Raw genomic sequence first — 19691 nt, forward strand, 5'->3', positions numbered from 1 at the left:
GAGCCTTGGGCCTGTTCGTTTCTCAGCCTAACCTACCTCAAAGGTAGGAAGAAAAAATGGAAGCAGGTGAACCATGTGCAGCCATGTGATTCCTGTAGAGGGCAGCATTCCTACAACAAAAGTGTCCTGTGTGACACTAAAATCCATCTCTTGTGCTCTATTCTACAGCATTGTTTTCACATACCCTGCAGGTTAGCACCCAGTGTTACCACACTAGTCGTACCACCTTTACAGGCTTTACTTTTGAAACATTTTGAGTCATCGAAATTGGAGTAGCTTCTAGATCAATTAGAAGTAGGAAGCGATTTTGGGTTTCCACTGCAAAGCACTGCTCGGCATGGTCACTCCCTCCTCTATTCCGGTGAGGCACCAACCTTGATAGTTTTGGTTTAGGGGATGATAGGGGCTCGTCAAAGTCTCTCAAGCGTTTTTTCTGACCCATACTTTCCTCAGGCCAGGGATTATATGATTCTTAAAATAACATAACACTTGACACACAATTAAAATAATGTCTCAACTCTTTTAGCAGCTGAGGCCGGCTCGCTGATAAGAGAGAAACAAAGAGCAGGCTGCAGCAGTCTGGAGCAGGGCCAAATCTCTCAGAGAGTTTCCATAGCATGCGGCTGCAGCAATTATAAAATACTTCAAAAACTGACTGGGTCAGTTAAGATAAAATATAAAAGATTAAAAGAAGATTAAAAGAAGTCCGAAGAGCACCGGTAAGCGCGTCTTACCTCGGCGCCATGTTGGCCCCTCCTAGTCGTACCACCCTAAAACCACTTCTGGTTGCAGGAGGGCTAGCAGCATTTCCCTCTCCTTGCTTTTTCATTTTAAAGTGGTGTGCCTTTTGCTTTTCTATAAAAGTGGAGGAAGAATATCACTCCAGACTTACATCATGCCAGTTCTAAATTCCAGGAGCATTAGATCATTTTGAGTTAATTACCACAGGAGGTGAATGAAAGGTCACTAAACAATGAAATCATTTGGGACTTTTCCTATCAACAGATTGCTTGCAAGCATAATTACAAAATTGCATTGTTTCCTCAGAAGAATGTGCATTTACACAGGGAAAGGCTGTAGCACCATAGCTATATGGTTTATAGAATTTCCTACAGAATCTGCAAGGTCTAGTGGTTATTCTCAAACGAATGTGTTTAGCATCAGGACAGCAGAAGCAAGCTCCATTCTATTCTTGTAGTCATGAAGGTACTAAGTGAGCCATCATGGTGTAAGGGTTAGAGTGTGGGCCTAGGACCTAGGAGACATGGGGTTAAAATCCCCATTCAGCTGTGAAGCTCACTGTGTGGCCTTGGGCCCAGTCACTTTCTCTCAGCCTAATCTATCTCATAGGGTTACTGTGAGGGTAAAAGTGTGGGTTATTAGCCAATATTAGTCCTGTTCAGAGAAGACCCATGGAAGTTGATGGACTTGACTAACTTAAAATACATTGATTTCAATAGCAAGTCCATCAACTTCCATGGGTCTTCTCTGACAATGGAGGAGTGCGACTTTGTGGGAGAAGTCAAACTGTTAGAAGGTTGCAGCACGGTTGTAGAGGCAGATATGAGAGAGACATGTTTTATTGCAGGCAGATGAAGGCATCCATTTGTGCTGCTTCAGATGTACCATGGCATTTCAAATCTAGGGTGTATAGGGCCAGGTTTGAAAGTCCAGTCACTGTGCCTGAGCTCGGATTGTTATAAGAGAATTCAGTAGTTCTTTCTCCATTTTCTCTCTTCTTTTCACTTCCCGCAGTTAGTAAATAAGAATATTTTCTCATTCATGTTTTCTGCTATATACCCTACATACCATTTGCTCTTTCCTTTGGGTTTTCAAAAAAAAAAAGTTTTTTCTATATTCTAAAATTAGACAGGTAAATTTAATAGTGGTTTTGGGAAAGTCCCTTTCATCATTGTCACTTGCTCTGCCAAGAGCTGAAAGTGATACTTACTTGCCTTGGGCAGTTTAGCATTGCCTGGAAAGCACCCTAGAACCACCACTTCACTTTGGGTCAGTTTAAAAACATAAGCAGAGTATAGCAGGATCAGACTTAAGGTCCAGACATGATAGAGGTGTGTATAATTATGCACAGTGTGGGGAAAATAGAGTCTCTCATAATGATGGAAGCTGGGATCATCCAAGGAATCTCAGTGTTGGAAGATTCAGAAGAAACAAAAGGAAGTCCTTGGAGCAACTTGAAGTCTCCCTTCTTTCTCCACCCTTTTAACCTCCAAACCCAGAGCCTCTGGCGATCATTACTAACAGGCAGAGATACAAGTCAAAAACATTACAGTACTCTGAACTGGCCCCAGGAAGAACACAAAAACTGATAGCCAGTGCTGACAACCTCCTTTTAATATGCTAGCATTTTAGGCAGGTAATCTTACTGTTGCTAAATAATGGCATGAAATTGGAACTGTGGAAGGTGTTCCTATCGTGTTGATTAAGGCTATATAGGATGATGTGTACTAAGGCAGGGCTGGGGAATCTCAAGCCCAGGAGCCAAATGCAGCCCTTAATGCCTCCCTGTCCAGACCCCTTGTCTCTCCATAGCCCCACCACCTTTGTCATTCCTGCTCTACCCCAGGTGTGGGGAACCTTTGGTCCTCCAGGTGTCTCTGAGCTACACCTCTCATGTAGTTGCACACTTCTCTCTCTCTCTCTTTCTGTGTGTGTGTGTGTGTGTGTGTGTGTAATCTCCGACTTTTGCAAGGCTGGGATGTAGTCATGCCCATTACTCCACCCGCTTTATGTTCTAGCTCTGCTCGCCACTGGCATGCAGCCGCCATGAAGAATGTGACCTACAAATTGAAAAGGGCTCATTCCAGAATTGTGAGCTGTCAAAGAAGCTGGTGAACCACTACTGTGTCTTCATTTTCCCTTATGAGAGTATCACAGCTCTTGCATTTATAGAAACCAGGGAAAGGTCTGGGAGTCCTAGTGCTTCTCATGAATCATCAGTGCTTCTTAAATCATCAAAGACTTCATCCTGGAACTAGGTACGCCTGACACTTGATGTGCCGAGGGTGTGGACGTTAACAAAGGGTTGTGGATGTTAATGAGGGGGTGTGGACATTAATGAGGCCCGTGTTCTTCCGAGGAGATGGGAAGTATGTGTTTCCACATCTAGATGACTTTGAATATAAATATTCTGCATATTTTGACTAAACGCAGCAATGGACAGGCTTTGCTTCATAATGTTAATAAAGTGCTTCAGGGTGGTCAAAGTATGCTATCTGTATTACCATGCTATTGACTGTACAGCAGCACTGTAAGGTTGGCTGATGTTGTTATTCCTGTTTTGCAGATGGGGGGCTAAGGTTGAGGGAGAGTGACTTGCCTAAGCGAGTTTATAGTAGAAGTGAAATATGAACTGGGAATGTTCTGATTCATAACTGCATCATTAGGCTACAGTAGCATAGCGTTTGTTTTTTGAATTTATATAGTGCCCTTCTGTGACCGCTTGTAAAAAGCTTTGCAGTTTGTGAGCTCATAGTTTGTGATACAGTGCAAAAGGAGAAAGGAATGGGGAGGGAAGAGAAAAACACACAAATCCAAGTTTGTGTGAGTCTGCCATATATGCATCACAGCATTGCAAGGACTCTCTGGGGTCTTTTGCTGAAATCCTCTGGCAAGCAATTATGGGAATTAATCTTGCAACCTTCTGCATGCAGAGTCTATACTTTGCCATTGAGTTTCATAATGACTAAGTGGAAGGGCCACTGCAAAGAGTCCACACTGGGCTGGGAGGAGCCTATCCCACTAAACCAGCACAGGGGGCTTCACTGTCTCTGATGGAGCCAGGTGCAATGGATGCTGATGGAGGCAGTTCTGGGAGGGGAGGTGCTAAACAGGTGGTCCTGCCAAGTCAGCCAAGAGGCACCACTGTTTTACTTCTCCCTCTTAATTTACATTCGGAGGGCTCAGGCCTTGAACTAAACATGACTGCATGGGTGCAAAACTTTTTTTTTTTTTCATAAAGCATTCACAAGGGGCAGCTCAAATGGGCAGAAGCTGAACATGGTTCATATTTCGCTACTGCATAGTATCAGATCAGACTGCAGATTGTGATGCATGTAAATGAATGGTACTCCATAGTAATCACACACTACTATGCATGCAAAAACTAACATGTCATGGAAGAAACTGTAGGCAAGCCTGATGTCCTCCAGATGTTTTGAACTACAACTCCCATTGGCCCCTGACCAATGAAGCTGTGGGCACCCTGTTGGAGGAGGCTGCTGTAGTGCACCTAAATGGCATGAGCTCACAGCTGCCAATGGGAAGCATACCTGTGACTAGGTGAAGGTGGCAGCTCTTCCAGGCCTCAAAACAGCTCATCATCATTTTAATTGCTCAGTGCATTATTTCATGCTCATCTTCTCTGTGCAGAGGCAAATAACAAAGATCAACAAGGCATTGTAGCATAGGTCTGTCCTCAGTCTCTGTCAGAGCCAGACAAATGAAGGTGCTGCCCAACCTGAATAACCAGAATGACACAGAAAGAGTTCACCAGAACACCTTCCTAGCATTCCCACAGGCTTTCTGAACAGTGATGTACAATGGCTGTGGTATTTGGTAGCCTACATGCTGCTTATTTGCAATGTTTTGCCACCTGATACTCTGACTCATTTATTTCTTACTCAGAAATACATTGCTCATCCACAATATTATCCTTTCTGAATGTTGTTGATGGGACCAACTCAATTAATCTATACCCCACACTGGTATTTGCATAACATTTTCTTTCACTGAAACTCATACCTATTGATATTTTTTTTTTTCCAAACCTGGGCACCTTTTTTAAAAGTATATTTTCTTCAAACTTTCAAGAGTCAATGAACCCACAAAAGGCCAAATCCTTTATTAAAGATGTAACACCTGACAGTTGGGTTTTTTGTTTTTTTTTAAGGAATTGCAGTCTTATCTGCAAAGCAATGCGTTGCTGTTTGGTTTCTGGTGTCCTGGCCAGATCCCATGTTGAGATATAATATTTTGTTACATTGCTGTTCTTCAGTCACGTTGCTGTTCTTCAGTCAGTCAAGCCATTTTGCACACAGCAGGCTTGTATTTAACAGCTCACCTGGTAGTTGACAATGAATTCAATGCAGGAGAGTGAATAGGTTGGTGGAGGAGAGATAGATCATAGGAATGTAGGAAGCTGCTTTAAAATGAGTGAGACCATTGATCCACATGGCTTAGCTTTGTCTTCACTGCTTGGCGGCAGCTCTCCAAGAACATTTTTTCTTCAATAGTAATAATAATAATTTTTATTATTTATACTCTGCACATCTATCTGGGTTTCCTCAGCCACTCTTTATGCTTCTGAAGCCAGTGCAGGACAAGCTGGTGCATAGAAAATGAATACAACGGTGCAGCCTACTCTATACATTCTGTAGAATTAAACGATGAAGCTGTTGCTGCGAGCTAGCCTGCAAGTGGCTGGCCAGCAATTTCAGCCTTCAGGTGGGACTTCATACTAGGGCTGGGCAGGAGGTAGATCAGGGCTTACTGGTAGATATTTGGGTGAAACCCCATCAGCTGCCCCTGGGTTCCAAATGTTTACCAGGCTTGGCTACCTCCTTTATTTCATTGGCAATCCAGAGTTACTAGTACAGTACTTGAACGGCTTGGCTCCCAAACACCAGAAACCTGGAAGTAAGTGTTCCGGTTTGCAAACATTTTTCAGAAGCCAAACATCCAACACGGCTTCCACTTGAGTGCAGGAAGCTCCTGCAGCCAATCGGAAGCTGCACCTTGGTTTTTGAATGGTTTCGGGAGTTGAATGGTCTCCCGGAACAGATTAAGTCTGAGAACCAAGGTACCACTGTAGTCACATTCTCTCAGTGCAGTGCCTTTGAATTATAATTAATAATAATAATTTAATTATATCCCACCCATCTGGCTGGGTTGCCCCAGCCACTCTAGGCGGCTTCCAACACATATAAAAACATAATAAAACATCAAACATTAATAGTAACAATCTGATTCAATATAAAAAAGTCACAATAACTTAAAAATAAGCAACTTATACCAAATAAAACAATATTCAATAATCCATTTTAATTCAATAGTAAACACATCAGCAAATAATAATTAAACAGTTTACACTTACAATAAGTGTAATCACAATAAAGAATTGCTAATCTATAATCAATAAAAGTAACAGCAAAACACAGAGCATAAATTACCACAAAACATAAAAACCATATAAAAGGGTCAAATTGAGAAACAAGGACAGACAACTTATAATATTTTTAAAAAATATCCCTGAACGCCTCTCTTCCCAGCTTCTTCTGCTGTTCTCGAAGTCATGGTCTGGGAAAGGCTTCCTGGGCTGGAGGGTGGGTCAAGGCAGGTGGAAAAGCCATTGCCTGTTGGCCAGCAAAAAGTCTCTCTCCCCTCCAGAAATGGAAAGAAAACATTAAAAAAAAATAAATGCAACAGCCAAGGGAGTGGAGTAAGAGTTTGTGTCCTTTTTCTTTCCCCTGTCCTTTCTGTTCTTCTCTGCCATTCTGTAATTTTCTCTATTCTCATACCCTTGGTAATTGAGGGGCATGTGGGTCAGGTTTACATTTAATGCTGCTGCTTGTAATGCTCACATCTACCATTAAAAAAAAAAAAAATCAAGCAGTGGGGGGGGGGGGGTAAGTTTGCCTTGATGCGCTTGATGTATGGAGTGTTTTCCTCACATCCTACCATAGTATTGTCTGAATTCCATTTTCTTTTTTAACTGTTGCCTTTTATCTTTGTATTGTTTTATATTATGCTAATGTTTAATTGCATATTATTAACATTATTGTAAGCCACATTTATATAAAAAAGATCTAAATAAATTATTATTATACAGCATCGTGGTTAAAGGTATTGAGGTATTGTCTGAATTAACTAATCAGGGTTTATTACTGACAAAGAAACAAGAATTCTCCCTTCTTGCATGTTGTATGAATTTTTGCTAAATGTGTTTCGCAGAATGTCAGAAGGAAGGCAGACACGGTTGAAAATGAAGTCATCTGTGGGCATGGAAGAGTTACAATTGTAACTTAGCCTGGGGGGGAAATTGTCCTCTGTCAGCAGCCAATAAAGGAGGAGTTTGTGCATCTGACTCATAATCAGCAGAGCACAAGAGTGCGTTGCAGAAGTGTGCTGGGTTGGAGATACTCTCTTCTCTTCTCCAGAGCAGTTGACCGCTATTAAGCCTGCGTATTCCCTGCTCACATCCTTTGAGGTAAGTTTTAATGCTCTCTTTGCAAGTGTTCTCTTCTCACCCCACCCCACCTAATATGGCTAAAGAAATTGGGTTTTTTACGGAATGGTGTTTTGCTTTGTTTTAGTGGGAGGTTGTTAAAGCAGGGGACATCCCACAACAGGAGGTGACAATGGGATCTGCTGAAGGCTTTGTTTTGTTGTACCAACTAGTACTAGAATGAGTCTGCAAATTTTCGTGACTGTTAAAGGTACTTTTGAAGCATAATTGACGAACAAAAATAAAATTCTGTAATGTGGGACAAGTTCTCAAATGTCCCCCAATGCTTGCTGGTCAGATGATAGTTAAACACTTCGTGTTCCAAAACATGCTGTTTCCCCCACCTCTTTGCATAGCAATGGTATGGGGGGGGGGGAATAAAACCCGCCCTAATGAGAAGGGGTCCTATAAGAATTATTTATATATTTATATCTTTAAGAAGTCACTTTTCCGGCCCTTTCACTTTTAGTCCAATTTGAAACTAAGTCTTTATTCTGTAAAGCAATGCTGAAATGGATTGCACAACATGTCTTTTTGACTGCTATCTGATACACACTTATGAATTGGGCTGATACAACCCACTGAACTAAATGGGATTTACATGAAAAGCATTGTGCTGTCACGGGCTGATTTTATTACATTTCTCAATTAATTAAATCCATTGTTTGTGACATAATGCCATGCCTTGGATGGGTGCAGTTTGCAGAATCAGATCCTCCACTTTTCTTCTGGGGGCTAGTTGCATAGTTGCTGGTTTTAAACAAGCTAAACATCCTTGCAATGCATTTTACATTAGTAGGTGAACAAGCTCTGTTTCCCACTGATGATTCCTTTTGAAGAGAAATGCCAAGTGATCACTTAGAATAGATACAATGTGAAAGTGAAAGCAAACTTTGGCCTGCTAAACCATATTTTGGTAAGGGTTGAGGTCTTGGGTCAGCTCAGATACAGTTTTTATTTCAGCCCTATCACCAGAGCTGCTAGTTACACTCTCTGTTCTGCTTAGTTTCTATTTGTTCTGCTCCACACACATTCCACATTGGGGGCAAATCAATATGTTTGTGGACTTTGTCCCTGTTTCCAGCTTGCCTTATGAACTTTTGTGGATTTCAGTACAGAAAGGTGGGTTCTGAAGAGAGATTTAAAGAAAGCAAGGAAGGTAGCATCATAGAGGTGATCTGGGAGGAAGTTCCAAGCAAGGAAGAAAGGGTGGAGCTGTTAGAAGGGATCAGGAGCCCTTTGGATTGTGGAGCAAGTGGAGCAAGTGATGCAGAAATCATGGACAGGGGTGTATTTAGATATAATAACAAAGAGATAAAGTGGTGGCAAAGACTTTGTGGACTTCAAAGTTAAGGACATAGAGCTAGTGCTGTATCTGGGAACAGCCAAGAAGAGAGAGTGGCATGACCAGGATAATGAGAGAGTTTGATGATTTGGATAGCAGAGTTCAGGTTAGATGTGAGGAGGCCAGAGTGAAGATTGCAGTATTCTACGAGAGAGGTGAGGGACGCAGGTGGCGCTGTGGGTTAAAGCCTCAGCGCCTAGGGCTTGCCGATCGAAAGGTCGGCGGTTCGAATCCCTGCGGCGGGGTGCGCTCCCGCTGCTCGGTCCCAGCGCCTGCCAACCTAGCAGTTCGAAAGCACCTCCAGGTGCAAGTAGATAAATAGGGACCGCTTACCAGCGGGAAGGTAAACGGCGTTTCCGTGTGCGGCTCTGGCTCTGGCTCTGGCCAGAGCAGCGATGTCACGCTGGCCACGTGACCCGGAAGTGTCTCCGGACAGCGCTGGCCCCTGGCCTCTTAAGTGAGATGGGCGCACAACCCCAGAGTCTGTCAAGACTGGCCCGTATGGGCAGGGGTACCTTTACCTTTACGAGAGAGGTGGCTGGAGCATGCACCAGGGCTTTGGAGAAAGGGTTATATTTTTTTCTGTGTTGTAATTGAAGAAGCCGCATGTCTTGGCTACAGACTGAATGTGTGGATAAAAGAGGAGTGAAAGATAAAGCCAAGGCTATGTGCTTCTTCAGCAGAGCGAAATAGATTAAAAGAACGACAACAGTCTTTGGCTTTGCCAATTTCACTGCATCTTTTTCTTTTTCTTTTTTTAAAAACCCCAACTGTGGCTAGAAATATTTCATAAGCAAGTCACATTTTAAAATAGCCTTATTTCCGAGAAGGTATGGGGAATTAGGCAGAGTGATAAAAACTGCTCCACTCTTGCTCACTCAACCAGATGGCAGGGGAGGGGTCCAGGGGAGATAGGGGGAACAGGGTTGTGGGGGTTCAAACTAGGACTTAACCTTGCAAGCTCTCAGGGATAGTTATGCAGTCAGGATCTTTGTGTCCACTGGAGCATAAAGCCTTGGATTATTTTCCTTTTATCCACTTGAAATCCTTGCATGTTGTAGGGTGCTATCTCTGGCTAAATCTTACAGGAAGGAAAATCATTGTCAGGTTCTCAAATGTTAAAGTTGGAAATGTAACAATCAACCAGTTCTGTGTGAGCATGATTGAATTCTGTGGCTATTTTTGTGACAGCAAACTTGATTGTGCCTGTGACAACAATGGGCTGCAGATCTTGTGGCTCCCAGATGTTGTCAGACTTCAACACCTATCAGCCCCAGCCATCATGGGCAGTGGTCTTGGATGATGGGAGGTGCAGTCTAACAACATTTGAAGAGTTTCCCATCCCTCTTCTAGTCCAGGAAAGCTGATGCTGCAATACATCTCTTCTTCTTTAAAATGCCACAAGACTCTTCGTTGCAACAGACTAGCAAGGCTATGTGACTGGAATTAATACTGCTTGCACAGAGGTAAAAGCCTAGTTTGTGGCGCTGGTTTCCATGGTCATGTAAATAAACACAATGACAAAGATTATACCAAAAAATCTCATAAACCGAAGGAAGAACATCCAAGCTGTACAAATTGGGAGTATAGAGACATCTTGATTTAATGATGTGATCTAGGCAGGTAATCTAGGATTATACTTGCAGAGCTCAGAAATGAACTCAGCTTTTCCATGTTCCAGTTTGGTATCTCTCCCTGCTCCCTCCTGCAGAAAGCACTTGGTTCAATCAATGAGGCCTTATCATTTCCATTGTAGAAAACTGATATTGTATGTGTGGGTAAATGCAATGTGAAAAGTGTACACATTTCTGTTGTGCTACAAGTATATGCCATAGGGATTCATCTTCATTTGAGGCTCGCTGATGCACATGTATGGCATGAAATACGGTATACATGGGATACAAAACATAGACTTCTCTATGTATCTTTGTAGGACATTTTGCTTCGTGTGAAGCAGCTTTTCAGAGCTGCCTTATATATCTGTCCAGCACTCTGCTTGAAACAGGGTGCACCCTAGGGCGTATCCTCTGCAATCCTCTGCAATATACAAGGATTCCTTGGCAGATTTGTCAATATGGAAAAGATTTTGAATGGTGCATAGACCTGTTGTGCCTGAATGTTGCTTGTGCAACCCTAAAATATACTCAATACCCTTCTGTTGTATTGCTTTCTATTTTATTGTAAATAGCATGTTTTATTGCTGTGAGTCGCTTTGAGCTGTTACATATGGAAAGATAGGATACAAATGTAAATGGTAGCAGAGGAAGATCTGCCACTGACCATTGATGCTCATTCCCATTCATGAATAGGTGAACTTTGCAAAGCTTCCAAGGAGACCCTCAGTTCACCCAACAGTGCTTGAAAGCCACAGTCCTAAATTCTCTATTTTGAAGAATATTTAATTTCAGCCTGGCTTTCCTAACTCACTCAGCGATGTCTGCATATAATGCACTTAGGGATTAATGCTGCTTAAGTCCCTTTCTATTTTTGGAACACACGACCTGATTTATTGATGCTATCTCTTATCCAGCCCCAGAGGTATTGCGTAGGAGTTTGCTGTCCCATAACATGTGGTGCTCCTCTGACTCATGCACCTGTTTCTACATTCCTAATTTGTAAGGGATTACTCTCCTGCTCTAGTTCCATGACAACAAGTTCCATGAGAATTATGGACCAAGATGTATGCTGCAGAGGATGAGGTGTCCCTGGCTTGTCCTTCAGTTTACGCAGAGTTGGTCATCTAATAATCACATGAGCAAATTATGGCAGACTTGGCCAGCCTGCTTCACCATAGCCCCCTTCAGTTTACAACACCAGAAACAAAAAAATCATGCTGCTTCAACTAAGAGCCTCAAGCTACATATGATAATGCTCCTGACTCTGGAGTTCAATGTTTTGTACTCTTGGGAGTAATTCAGGACTTTTTGTATTGCAGTGTGATTTGCTGGCAGTAGGGATCTTTTAAAAACAAGCAATCAGAACAAAATGCCTCACTTCTCTGTTTCAGTCCTTTTCTAAACATCGCAAAATGTCAAACCTGATGCCCATCCTTTCCCAGAAAGATCTGGAGAGTATTTGTCTAACTAGGACAGGATTTGGCTTTGCTCTCAAAGCCTTCCATGCACCTCAGAATATAGATGTCTCCTTGAAGTTGTTGACTAGCCAGGAAACAACAGAGAGGTGGGTTTCCTGTTTGTTTGTTTGTTTGTTTGTTTGTTTGTTTGTTTGTTTCATTCATTCCTAGAATGGGTGGTGACTTCTGCTGCTGCATTGGAAATAAGTGTGAATTGCACAGAAGCAGAATACTCTACAGTGGTGGGAATGCACACAAATATGTAATATTGAGAAAGTGAAAGGAAGTAGATATGGTTAGGTATGGATTACTGGTTACAACATAAGAGGCTGTAGCATCACTCAAGGATTTCAGACTAGAGTTTCCAATCCATACCTGGATATGCCAACTTGAGACCTTCTGCAAGCAAAGAATGTGCTCTACCACTAGGCTAAGGGAAAATTTAAAAATTAAAGTTACTGTCAGAATTCATGACAGCCACATGCCAGTGAGAGGGGCAGGGAGCCAGAGGCAAAAGTGAGTGGAGCAACACAGAGATGTATGGTAGGCTGCCTCCAGTCAGAATTTCTGTGCACACAAACATGCGCTCACCTCTCCATCCTCCATCCATGAGAGTCCAAGAGCACATTCCAACCGTGCAGAAGCCCTTGAGGAGGGGGCGGAGCAGCGCCAGCAAGAGGCGTGGCCTACAGAGGGGGTATAGCCTGAGCAAAGTTCCAAGAGCCATGTAGAGCAGCTTCAAGAGCCACCTTTGGCACTTGGGCCCAAGGTCTGCCACCCTTCACTTACAATATGGAAAAGATTTAGAAACCGATTGGGGATGGGTCCCAAATACTGATTGTAGATTACTTTCAGTATTTGCTCCGGGGTTGTTAAGGTCCTTCAGCAAGGCACCCCTAATTGAGTCATCCTTTACCTGTGTGATTATATTCAGGCACTATAAATTAACAGTGCACTTTCAGTACATCCCATACTGAAAACTTTCCCTGCCTCTCAGCCCCTAAGGCTAATAGAAGCCCTGCTGCCAAGAGTCCAGAGGTGACCTAGTAACCACAGCACCCCTGGTTCAGGCAAAAATGTGAAATTAATAGTTAACTGTAGACTTCTGAGTTTAATTGCTGCGCACCACAAAGGTACTTTTGACAAGTACTTTTGCAGTAATGAGTTAATATTCTCTCACTGAATTCATCAATGAAATATTCATTGCATAACTGCTGTCTTTTGATCCTTATCATGTCTGCAGAGATTTAAAGGCACTTCTTCAAGAGGTAGCCAGCATACATTGCATACAGTGCAACAGGCTCATGCCTCCTGTTGGGATCTACCAGTTCCAAGGAGTCCTTGGGGTGGCCACAGAATGGATGCATAATGGATCTCTCAATTTGCTCATTCATGAGGTATGTAAGAGGCAGTGGAGTCTTTTTGTCAAGCCCTCCTTTAGCGGTTCCAAAGTATCCATTGTGAGTTTCTACTGAGCCCCTTTATGGTGCTTGTACAGGGTATAATTCATTTCTGCCTGTATTTGTCTTCAGTAACATGACACCCCTTTATCTTTGCAGATAGGGTATTGAAACAGGGAAGGGGAGTTTAAAAAAAAAAAGTTGGCGGCAAATTCCATCATTTAATTGTTCATTCTGTAAAGGAACACTTTGGTATTGGTCGTCCTGAATTAACCGCCAGTGAGAGCAAGGTTTAGGTTGTCTTGGTTGTGGGCTGGGGAGTGAACAATTGGGATATGGAATGGGTATGTTTTGGGCTGGGACCTCTAGGTTCTTCTCCAGCAGGAATTTTAGGCTGCAATTCTGTATACACATTCAACCTGGAGGTCAGTCCCACTTGTCTCAGAAACAAACATGTATAGAATTGCATGGCCAACTGTGTTTTTTGGGGAGGGGCATAAAATTATTTGTTGCTTGCTACAGAAGAATCTCAAAATGACTTGACACCACAAAATGCAGAGCAATGCAGCATTTAAAACCAAACATACTAAACTAATCCTCTACTAATTATTATTAGTAAAGTAACACATCTTCCACACACAACGTTAGCATAATCACAAAAATTTCTGGCTAAAATTTGTTCAGGACCCACAGTGATACTTACTTTGAATTGGGTTGGAAATGAATGTTTTAAATTTAGGTGTGGGAAGAGAGTCTGGTACTTTGCAGATGTAGCTGGACTCCTATCAGCCCAAACCAGAATAAATAATGCTCAGGGAGGATCGGAGTTGCAGTCCATTTAACATCTGAAGGATGCTACACTGGCAATCCCATTTTTAAATAGTGCATTAGGTAATATTGATACTAGTAAAGTAGTGATAGAGCTGAACACTGACATAATGGCTTTGTGAACCTGTTTTTTGTTTAGCATGAACTCTACCCAGAACTGCCTTTTCCTCTCTGTGTAAGAATCCTAACAGATGTGGCAGAGGGCCTAAGTTACCTACACAGTTTGAAGCCTCCCGTCCTTCACCACAGCCTAAAACCCTCAAATGTCCTACTAGATCTGCAGTACAGAGCTAAGGTGGGTCTGTTTAAACATTTACCGGCACACTCTAGATGTACTGGACTACAACTCCCATCAGCCTTAGCCAGCACTGGAGTGTTGGCTGGGGTTGATGGGAGTTGTAGTCCAAAGCATTTGGAGGGCACTGCATAGGGGAGGGCTAGGTCAGTTAATAGCATATCCTATTTCTTAAACTTCACTTCTTTCTTTCAGATATCGGACTATGGCCTAGCCACCTGGAGGAGCCAGCAACTAAGATCTGTCTTACAGAACTGTAACAGCAGAAGCTGTTGGGATTTGCTTTATCTCTCCCCAGAAATACTTCAAGGGGGTAGCTTCTCACAAGAAGATGATGTTTACAGGTGAGTTTTTATTTCAAAAACAGAATCTCATCCCTTGATGGACCAAAGGCTGTGCCACTCGGTCTGAGAAATGGTCTCCTCAGCACCGAGTCTTGCATCTGTTCAACACAATGTGACCTTTTGAATTTATTCAGGTGCTTTAATTTGCTAAATTACTGCTGCTGTATAATGCTCTGGCTTTTAAATGAAACTGCTGCTTTTGCCTATACAGTCATACCTCATGTTACGTCCGCTTCATGTTATGTTCTTTCAGGTTACGTCCCACAGCTACCTGGAAGTACCAGAAAGTGTTACTTCCGGGTTTCTCCACTCACGCATGCGCAGAAGCGCAAAATGATGTCACACGCATGCACAGAAGCGGTGAATCGCAACCCATGCATGCGCAGATGCGCCACTGCAGGTTGCACTCTTTTCATGTTGTGGACGGGCCTCCAGAATGGATCCCGTTCGCAACCAGAGGTACCACTGTACCTTGCTTGTGCTTACATTCCTATTATTTTTCTTTTTAAAAGTTATTGTAAGACTGAAGGTTTTCCATTGAAGTTGGAAGGAAGGGGCATTAAACATCTCAGTCCTGCAGTCCTGTGCATTTACTTGAGAGTGATGAGAATTGAGTTCAATGGGACATTTCAGAGTAGACATGCAAAGGCTTGCACTCAATAAAAAGAAAGAAAGAAATCAGATGGAGCCTGACAATATGTGGTTTAATATCACCGTTGTCATCATCAACAACTGTATATATCACTTACTTCTAAGCATTCTCTGGGTTAGCTAGAAGATCATAGTAACATTTTCTGTGCAATACCAAGATACAATTTCCTAATACTGGCTACTTGTTTGAATAACCTTTCTGTTTTTGTGGAAGGGCTGAGTGATAAGGCAGCGTCCTGGAGCCCTTCCCAAGCTTTCGTGCAGATGTATACTTTAGATAAACTGGAACTACTGGTCTTTTTAGTCATAGGTGTTTTTTCTTTTCTTTTTTCTTTTGCTTTCCATTTCCGGATTCAGGGCTGTTAGCTTTTTCTTTCTGGACCACAGAAGAGTTTTACTGTTACATTCTGGGGAAACTCAGGTGTAGACGAACACTTGTGGAAACTCAAGTTTTGAAAACAATTGAAATAATTATTTGGTCAATGATGAAAAATGGATTTTTCCATGAAGCTTGTGAACCAACTAGTATGGGTAGCAGATATTCCAAAGTAACAGACGTTTTTCTTTCCATATTTGTGCCTAGTTTTGGAATGATGTGCTGGGAAATCCTAGTCAGACAGAAGCCATTGAAAGGTAGGAAGCTGCATGTATGCCTTTCATTGTATTTTCCTCCTAGCTTCTTCCCCCTAATATAAAAGAAGTGCTGTTTAATTTAACCTCCTCCTATCTGGTTTGGTCCTTTCCTAAATGCAATCATACTGGAATATTTTTCTGCTGGCTATCATTTGAAAAAGGAGCAGCTTCAAATGCCTTCTGAGTCTTTTAAGGGCCATGGCTACTGCTGCTTTTTATTCTTCCCTGATGGTTACAAATCTGCATCAAACATCTATAAGATACATCTCTATCCTGGGGCTTAACCACACTTACCTTTTGCTGCACTCTTTCCAGGCAGAGGTCTGTCATTAATACTCTGTGTCCGAGTGCAGCTTTGCCCTGAGCTTTCCCCACGAAAACACACTCTTTAAAGCTGAATCGGAGCAAATGTCAGTTCAGGTTTTCTGTGGCTTGACCTTTGCTCCAGTTTTAAAGAGCTTTAAAGAGCAGGTTTTTGCAGGAAAAGCTCTGGGGCAAAAAAAAGGGGGGGAGTGGTGCTTGTACACAGAGCTTTAAATCCTATGCCTAGAAAGAGGTAAGTGTGGATAAGCCCCTAGTGAACTTGCCTGCTTTAACAAAAAAGAAAAATTAGTGGACATAACTAATTAAGTCCTTCAGTTCTGTGGGTGTGCTCTGTGTAGAACTTCAGTTGGATGCAACCCACAGACTTCTGCATCTTCATAATCTGGGGGTGGCTGAAGGATCCTCTAGTGAGTCTGCCAACTCCTGACACATATATTATAATTCCTTTACTAAGTATATGCGTCACAGGGCTGGGCAGATCAGTCTATTTCTGGTTGGTGTCAGTTTTGCATGTCTGTGCTCATTTGATGCGATTTTATTTTCTCTCTCTGCAGAACAATGGCAATTCGTTCATTTGTAGATTGGCTGAGTTTTGTTGGATTGATTGGGGCATTGATTTGTGTCTCACTTATGTTTTATGACTCGATTATGCTGTTCTACTATTGCTGAGTTGTTTCCAGTGATTTGTGGTTTTATTGAGTCATTGCGCAGTATGGTTTATTTTTGCCTACTCAACCATGTATATTACTTGGAGAATATTTATTGTTGGGTGACTTATAAATTGGTCTGTGCATAAACCTAACAATGCAGGTATACCCTATACTACCCCATCCTATGCATGTTTATGTAGAAGTAAATCTTGCAGGGTTCAATAGGACTTCCAGGTCAGGGACTCCATGCATCACTTCTTAACACATTTGACTTGGGTAGCTCCCAAATTGTTCTACCTGTTTGTTCTTTGTGGCTTCCATTCTTGCCTGGCACCAGCAGTCAACTAGGTGGGGTTAGCTGCATTCCCATTCCAGGAATAGGTGGCACAACTGAAGCATCTTTTCACAGTCTTGATTCTCCTCAAACATTGTGCAAGTAGCATCTTCTTCTAGTATTGGGGCCAAAGCTAACAAAATGAAGGATACTGTATTGACAAACTGGAACATGTGCAGAGGTGGGAAACCAAGATGATAAAGGGTCTGGAAGGAATTCCTTCCTACTCTGAATGGAAAATAAAGTAACTACAGTTACTTTTAGGTATATGCTGCCCTCTTGTGGCTGTTGCTTTCTTGCTTTCTTTGGTTACATGGAAATTTGATCCTGAGAGTGAACTGATTTGCCATGCAAATTACAAACTGTTGATATAAGTTTTGCGTGCACACACACACAAAAAAATTATTTTCCTACTTCAGGCAAGAAGTCTTTGATGGAAGCTGTGACAGGAGTCTGCAGTGGCTTGCGCCCTGGGATTGAACTAGAGTTCGTACCAAAAAGTCTGCCACATAGCAACAAGCTGCTACAGCTCATGGCTCTCTGCTGGCACCAAGAGCCCAGCTACAGACCACATGCTACAGGTAACATCTATTGTTGCTCACCACTGGCAAACCATCGGGCTACCATTTCATAGGTCAGATCTGAAAATGAGTGTGTCAGCTGAGGAAAAGCAGAGACAGCAATAAAGCATAAACCTTGTTGATTCTGCTCTTTACCTCAGTTGTTCTCTGTCTCACGGAGAGCTCATCTGTTTCCCTGCACTTTCTAAGCACAGGCCCACACTTTCCCAGTCTATGTATGAGCACTTTTTCTTTTTGCCCTGCGACTTTCCCCAGGAAAACCTGCTCTTTAATGCTGAGTTGGAACAAACAGCAGTTTGGGTTTCCCATGCAATTCTTTTCAGCAGTAAAGAGTGGGTTTTGGCAGGGAAAGTCCTGGGCAGGGGAAAAAAAGAAGAAGCACTTGCACACAGAGCTTTAAAGTACAAACCTATGCCTAAAAGCCAAGGCCAGATTTAGGTTTGATGAGGCCCTAAGCTACTGAAGGTAATGGGGCCCTTTATATGTCCAGCTGTCCTTTGTCAACAACAAATTGTCACTGTTTTTTGTGTTGAATATATGCTATATAGTAATTTATGGACCTAATAGGTATCTAAAGCCATTTGCACATAACAAATTGGAGCCTACACAACACAAAACACTGTTGCTATATGTAGGTTTTATTTTATTTGTTTTTTCTCTAATATTTTGGAAATGTACATCCAGTTTCTTTTCCTTTACATTTTTTGGGGGGCCCCAGTAGAGTGGGGCCTTAAGCTATAGCTTGTTTAGCTTATACGTAAATCCTGGCACTGCTAAAAGCACAGCAAAGAAGGAAGCCTGGATGAGCCCTTACCCTGAAAGGCTTGCCTCTGGCTATGGCTTTGTTTGTCAGAGGGTCTATGGGGAAGAGGTGATCTTTTTAGGAATTTGTGGTCTCAGCTATTTAGGACTTCAAACACCAACATGAACTGAATATGGCCTGGAAATGAACTGACAATCAGGGCAGCTGTTTTAAAACAAGGGTTATGTGAGTTCCAAATTGAACCACAGCTGATAATCTGTCTGCTGCACGGTGTGTAAATATGGTGTTTCTACAAGACATCTGGGTGCAAGACTGTGTAATTGGAAGCCAGCTCAGATGCTGCAGCACCTATGTGAGCAAAGGTTACATGTCAAGGGGTTTTTGGTCTCTTAAATGCTAGCATATGGGGGGGGGGGGAGGAGGGAGAGAGAAGGAGGAGATGTAAGCCAGCAACTGGTTCTGACCTGTGATAGTACAAAGATTTGCCTACAGGCACATAAATGCTGTTTTATTTGTTTTTTCTTCTACAGAATGCTCAATACTTCTAAGGGAAATTCTTGGCACATTTAGGAAGGAGATGATTTCCGACGCAATATACAACTTGATTCAAGCAAAGGTGAGTCATTTGTAGAAATAGTGATCTCGATTCTCCCAATAATGGCCCCTATGTAGCCAAACGAAAACTACTCACACCTAAGTAAAATACCATCACCAGACTCTGTGGAATTCTGAGGTATGCAAAACTGTAAAATAATAATAATAATAATAATAATAATAATAATAATAATAATAATAATAATAATAAACAACTATCAGGTAGACTCCCTCCTAAAACCAACTGAATAAGTACTGAGCATGCTTGGCAGGCAGGAATTGCTGAGCTGACTGCTGGAGGAAAATAGAAATTTTCTATTGGAATTGGAATAAAGTATGAAGTCCCAATGATTTCAGTGGGAGAGTTATGCATGTGTACTCTCTGTAGCATGTTAGATTTTTTAAAATGCCCAAACTAACCAGAAGTATGGTTAAACGAATTGGCAGGTATACTATGAGGTAACAATGCCGTTCAGATACCCTTCGTGCACCTGGATGCCTCGAAGAAGAACACCCAGTGCTATTGAGAAAGGTGATCCCAAATCTCCAGGCTCTCTCTGTTGCACATGACTAGCAGGTTGTTCAATGAGTTCCAGGGCAAACATCCCGATGGCTTAGAGCACTGGGAAT

The 19691-nt window shown here is 42.3% G+C and overlaps 1 protein-coding gene across 2 annotated transcripts in view; it reads left to right on the forward strand.

Moving 5' to 3' along the window:
- Positions 1-19691, forward strand: part of LOC307222713 (receptor-interacting serine/threonine-protein kinase 2-like) — a 31726-nt gene that overhangs the window by 2570 nt on the left and 9465 nt on the right. Inside the window, exons 1-9 of one of the 2 annotated variants that reach the window (XM_079988151.1) lie at positions 2773-2999; positions 6973-7228; positions 11599-11771; positions 12908-13061; positions 14032-14187; positions 14383-14531; positions 15766-15815; positions 17543-17704; positions 18998-19083. In XM_079988151.1, coding sequence (XP_079844277.1) covers positions 11620-11771; positions 12908-13061; positions 14032-14187; positions 14383-14531; positions 15766-15815; positions 17543-17704; positions 18998-19083 — 909 coding nt within the window. In that variant the 5' untranslated portion in view covers positions 2773-2999; positions 6973-7228; positions 11599-11619. Of the gene's footprint in view, positions 1-2772; positions 3000-6972; positions 7229-11598; positions 11772-12907; positions 13062-14031; positions 14188-14382; positions 14532-15765; positions 15816-17542; positions 17705-18997; positions 19084-19691 lie in introns of those variants that run through there. The other variant, XM_079988152.1, reaches the window with a different exon arrangement.

This window comes from Podarcis cretensis (genome assembly GCF_951804945.1).
Source record: "Podarcis cretensis genome assembly, chromosome: 8".
Classification (NCBI taxonomy): domain Eukaryota; kingdom Metazoa; phylum Chordata; class Lepidosauria; order Squamata; family Lacertidae; genus Podarcis; species Podarcis cretensis.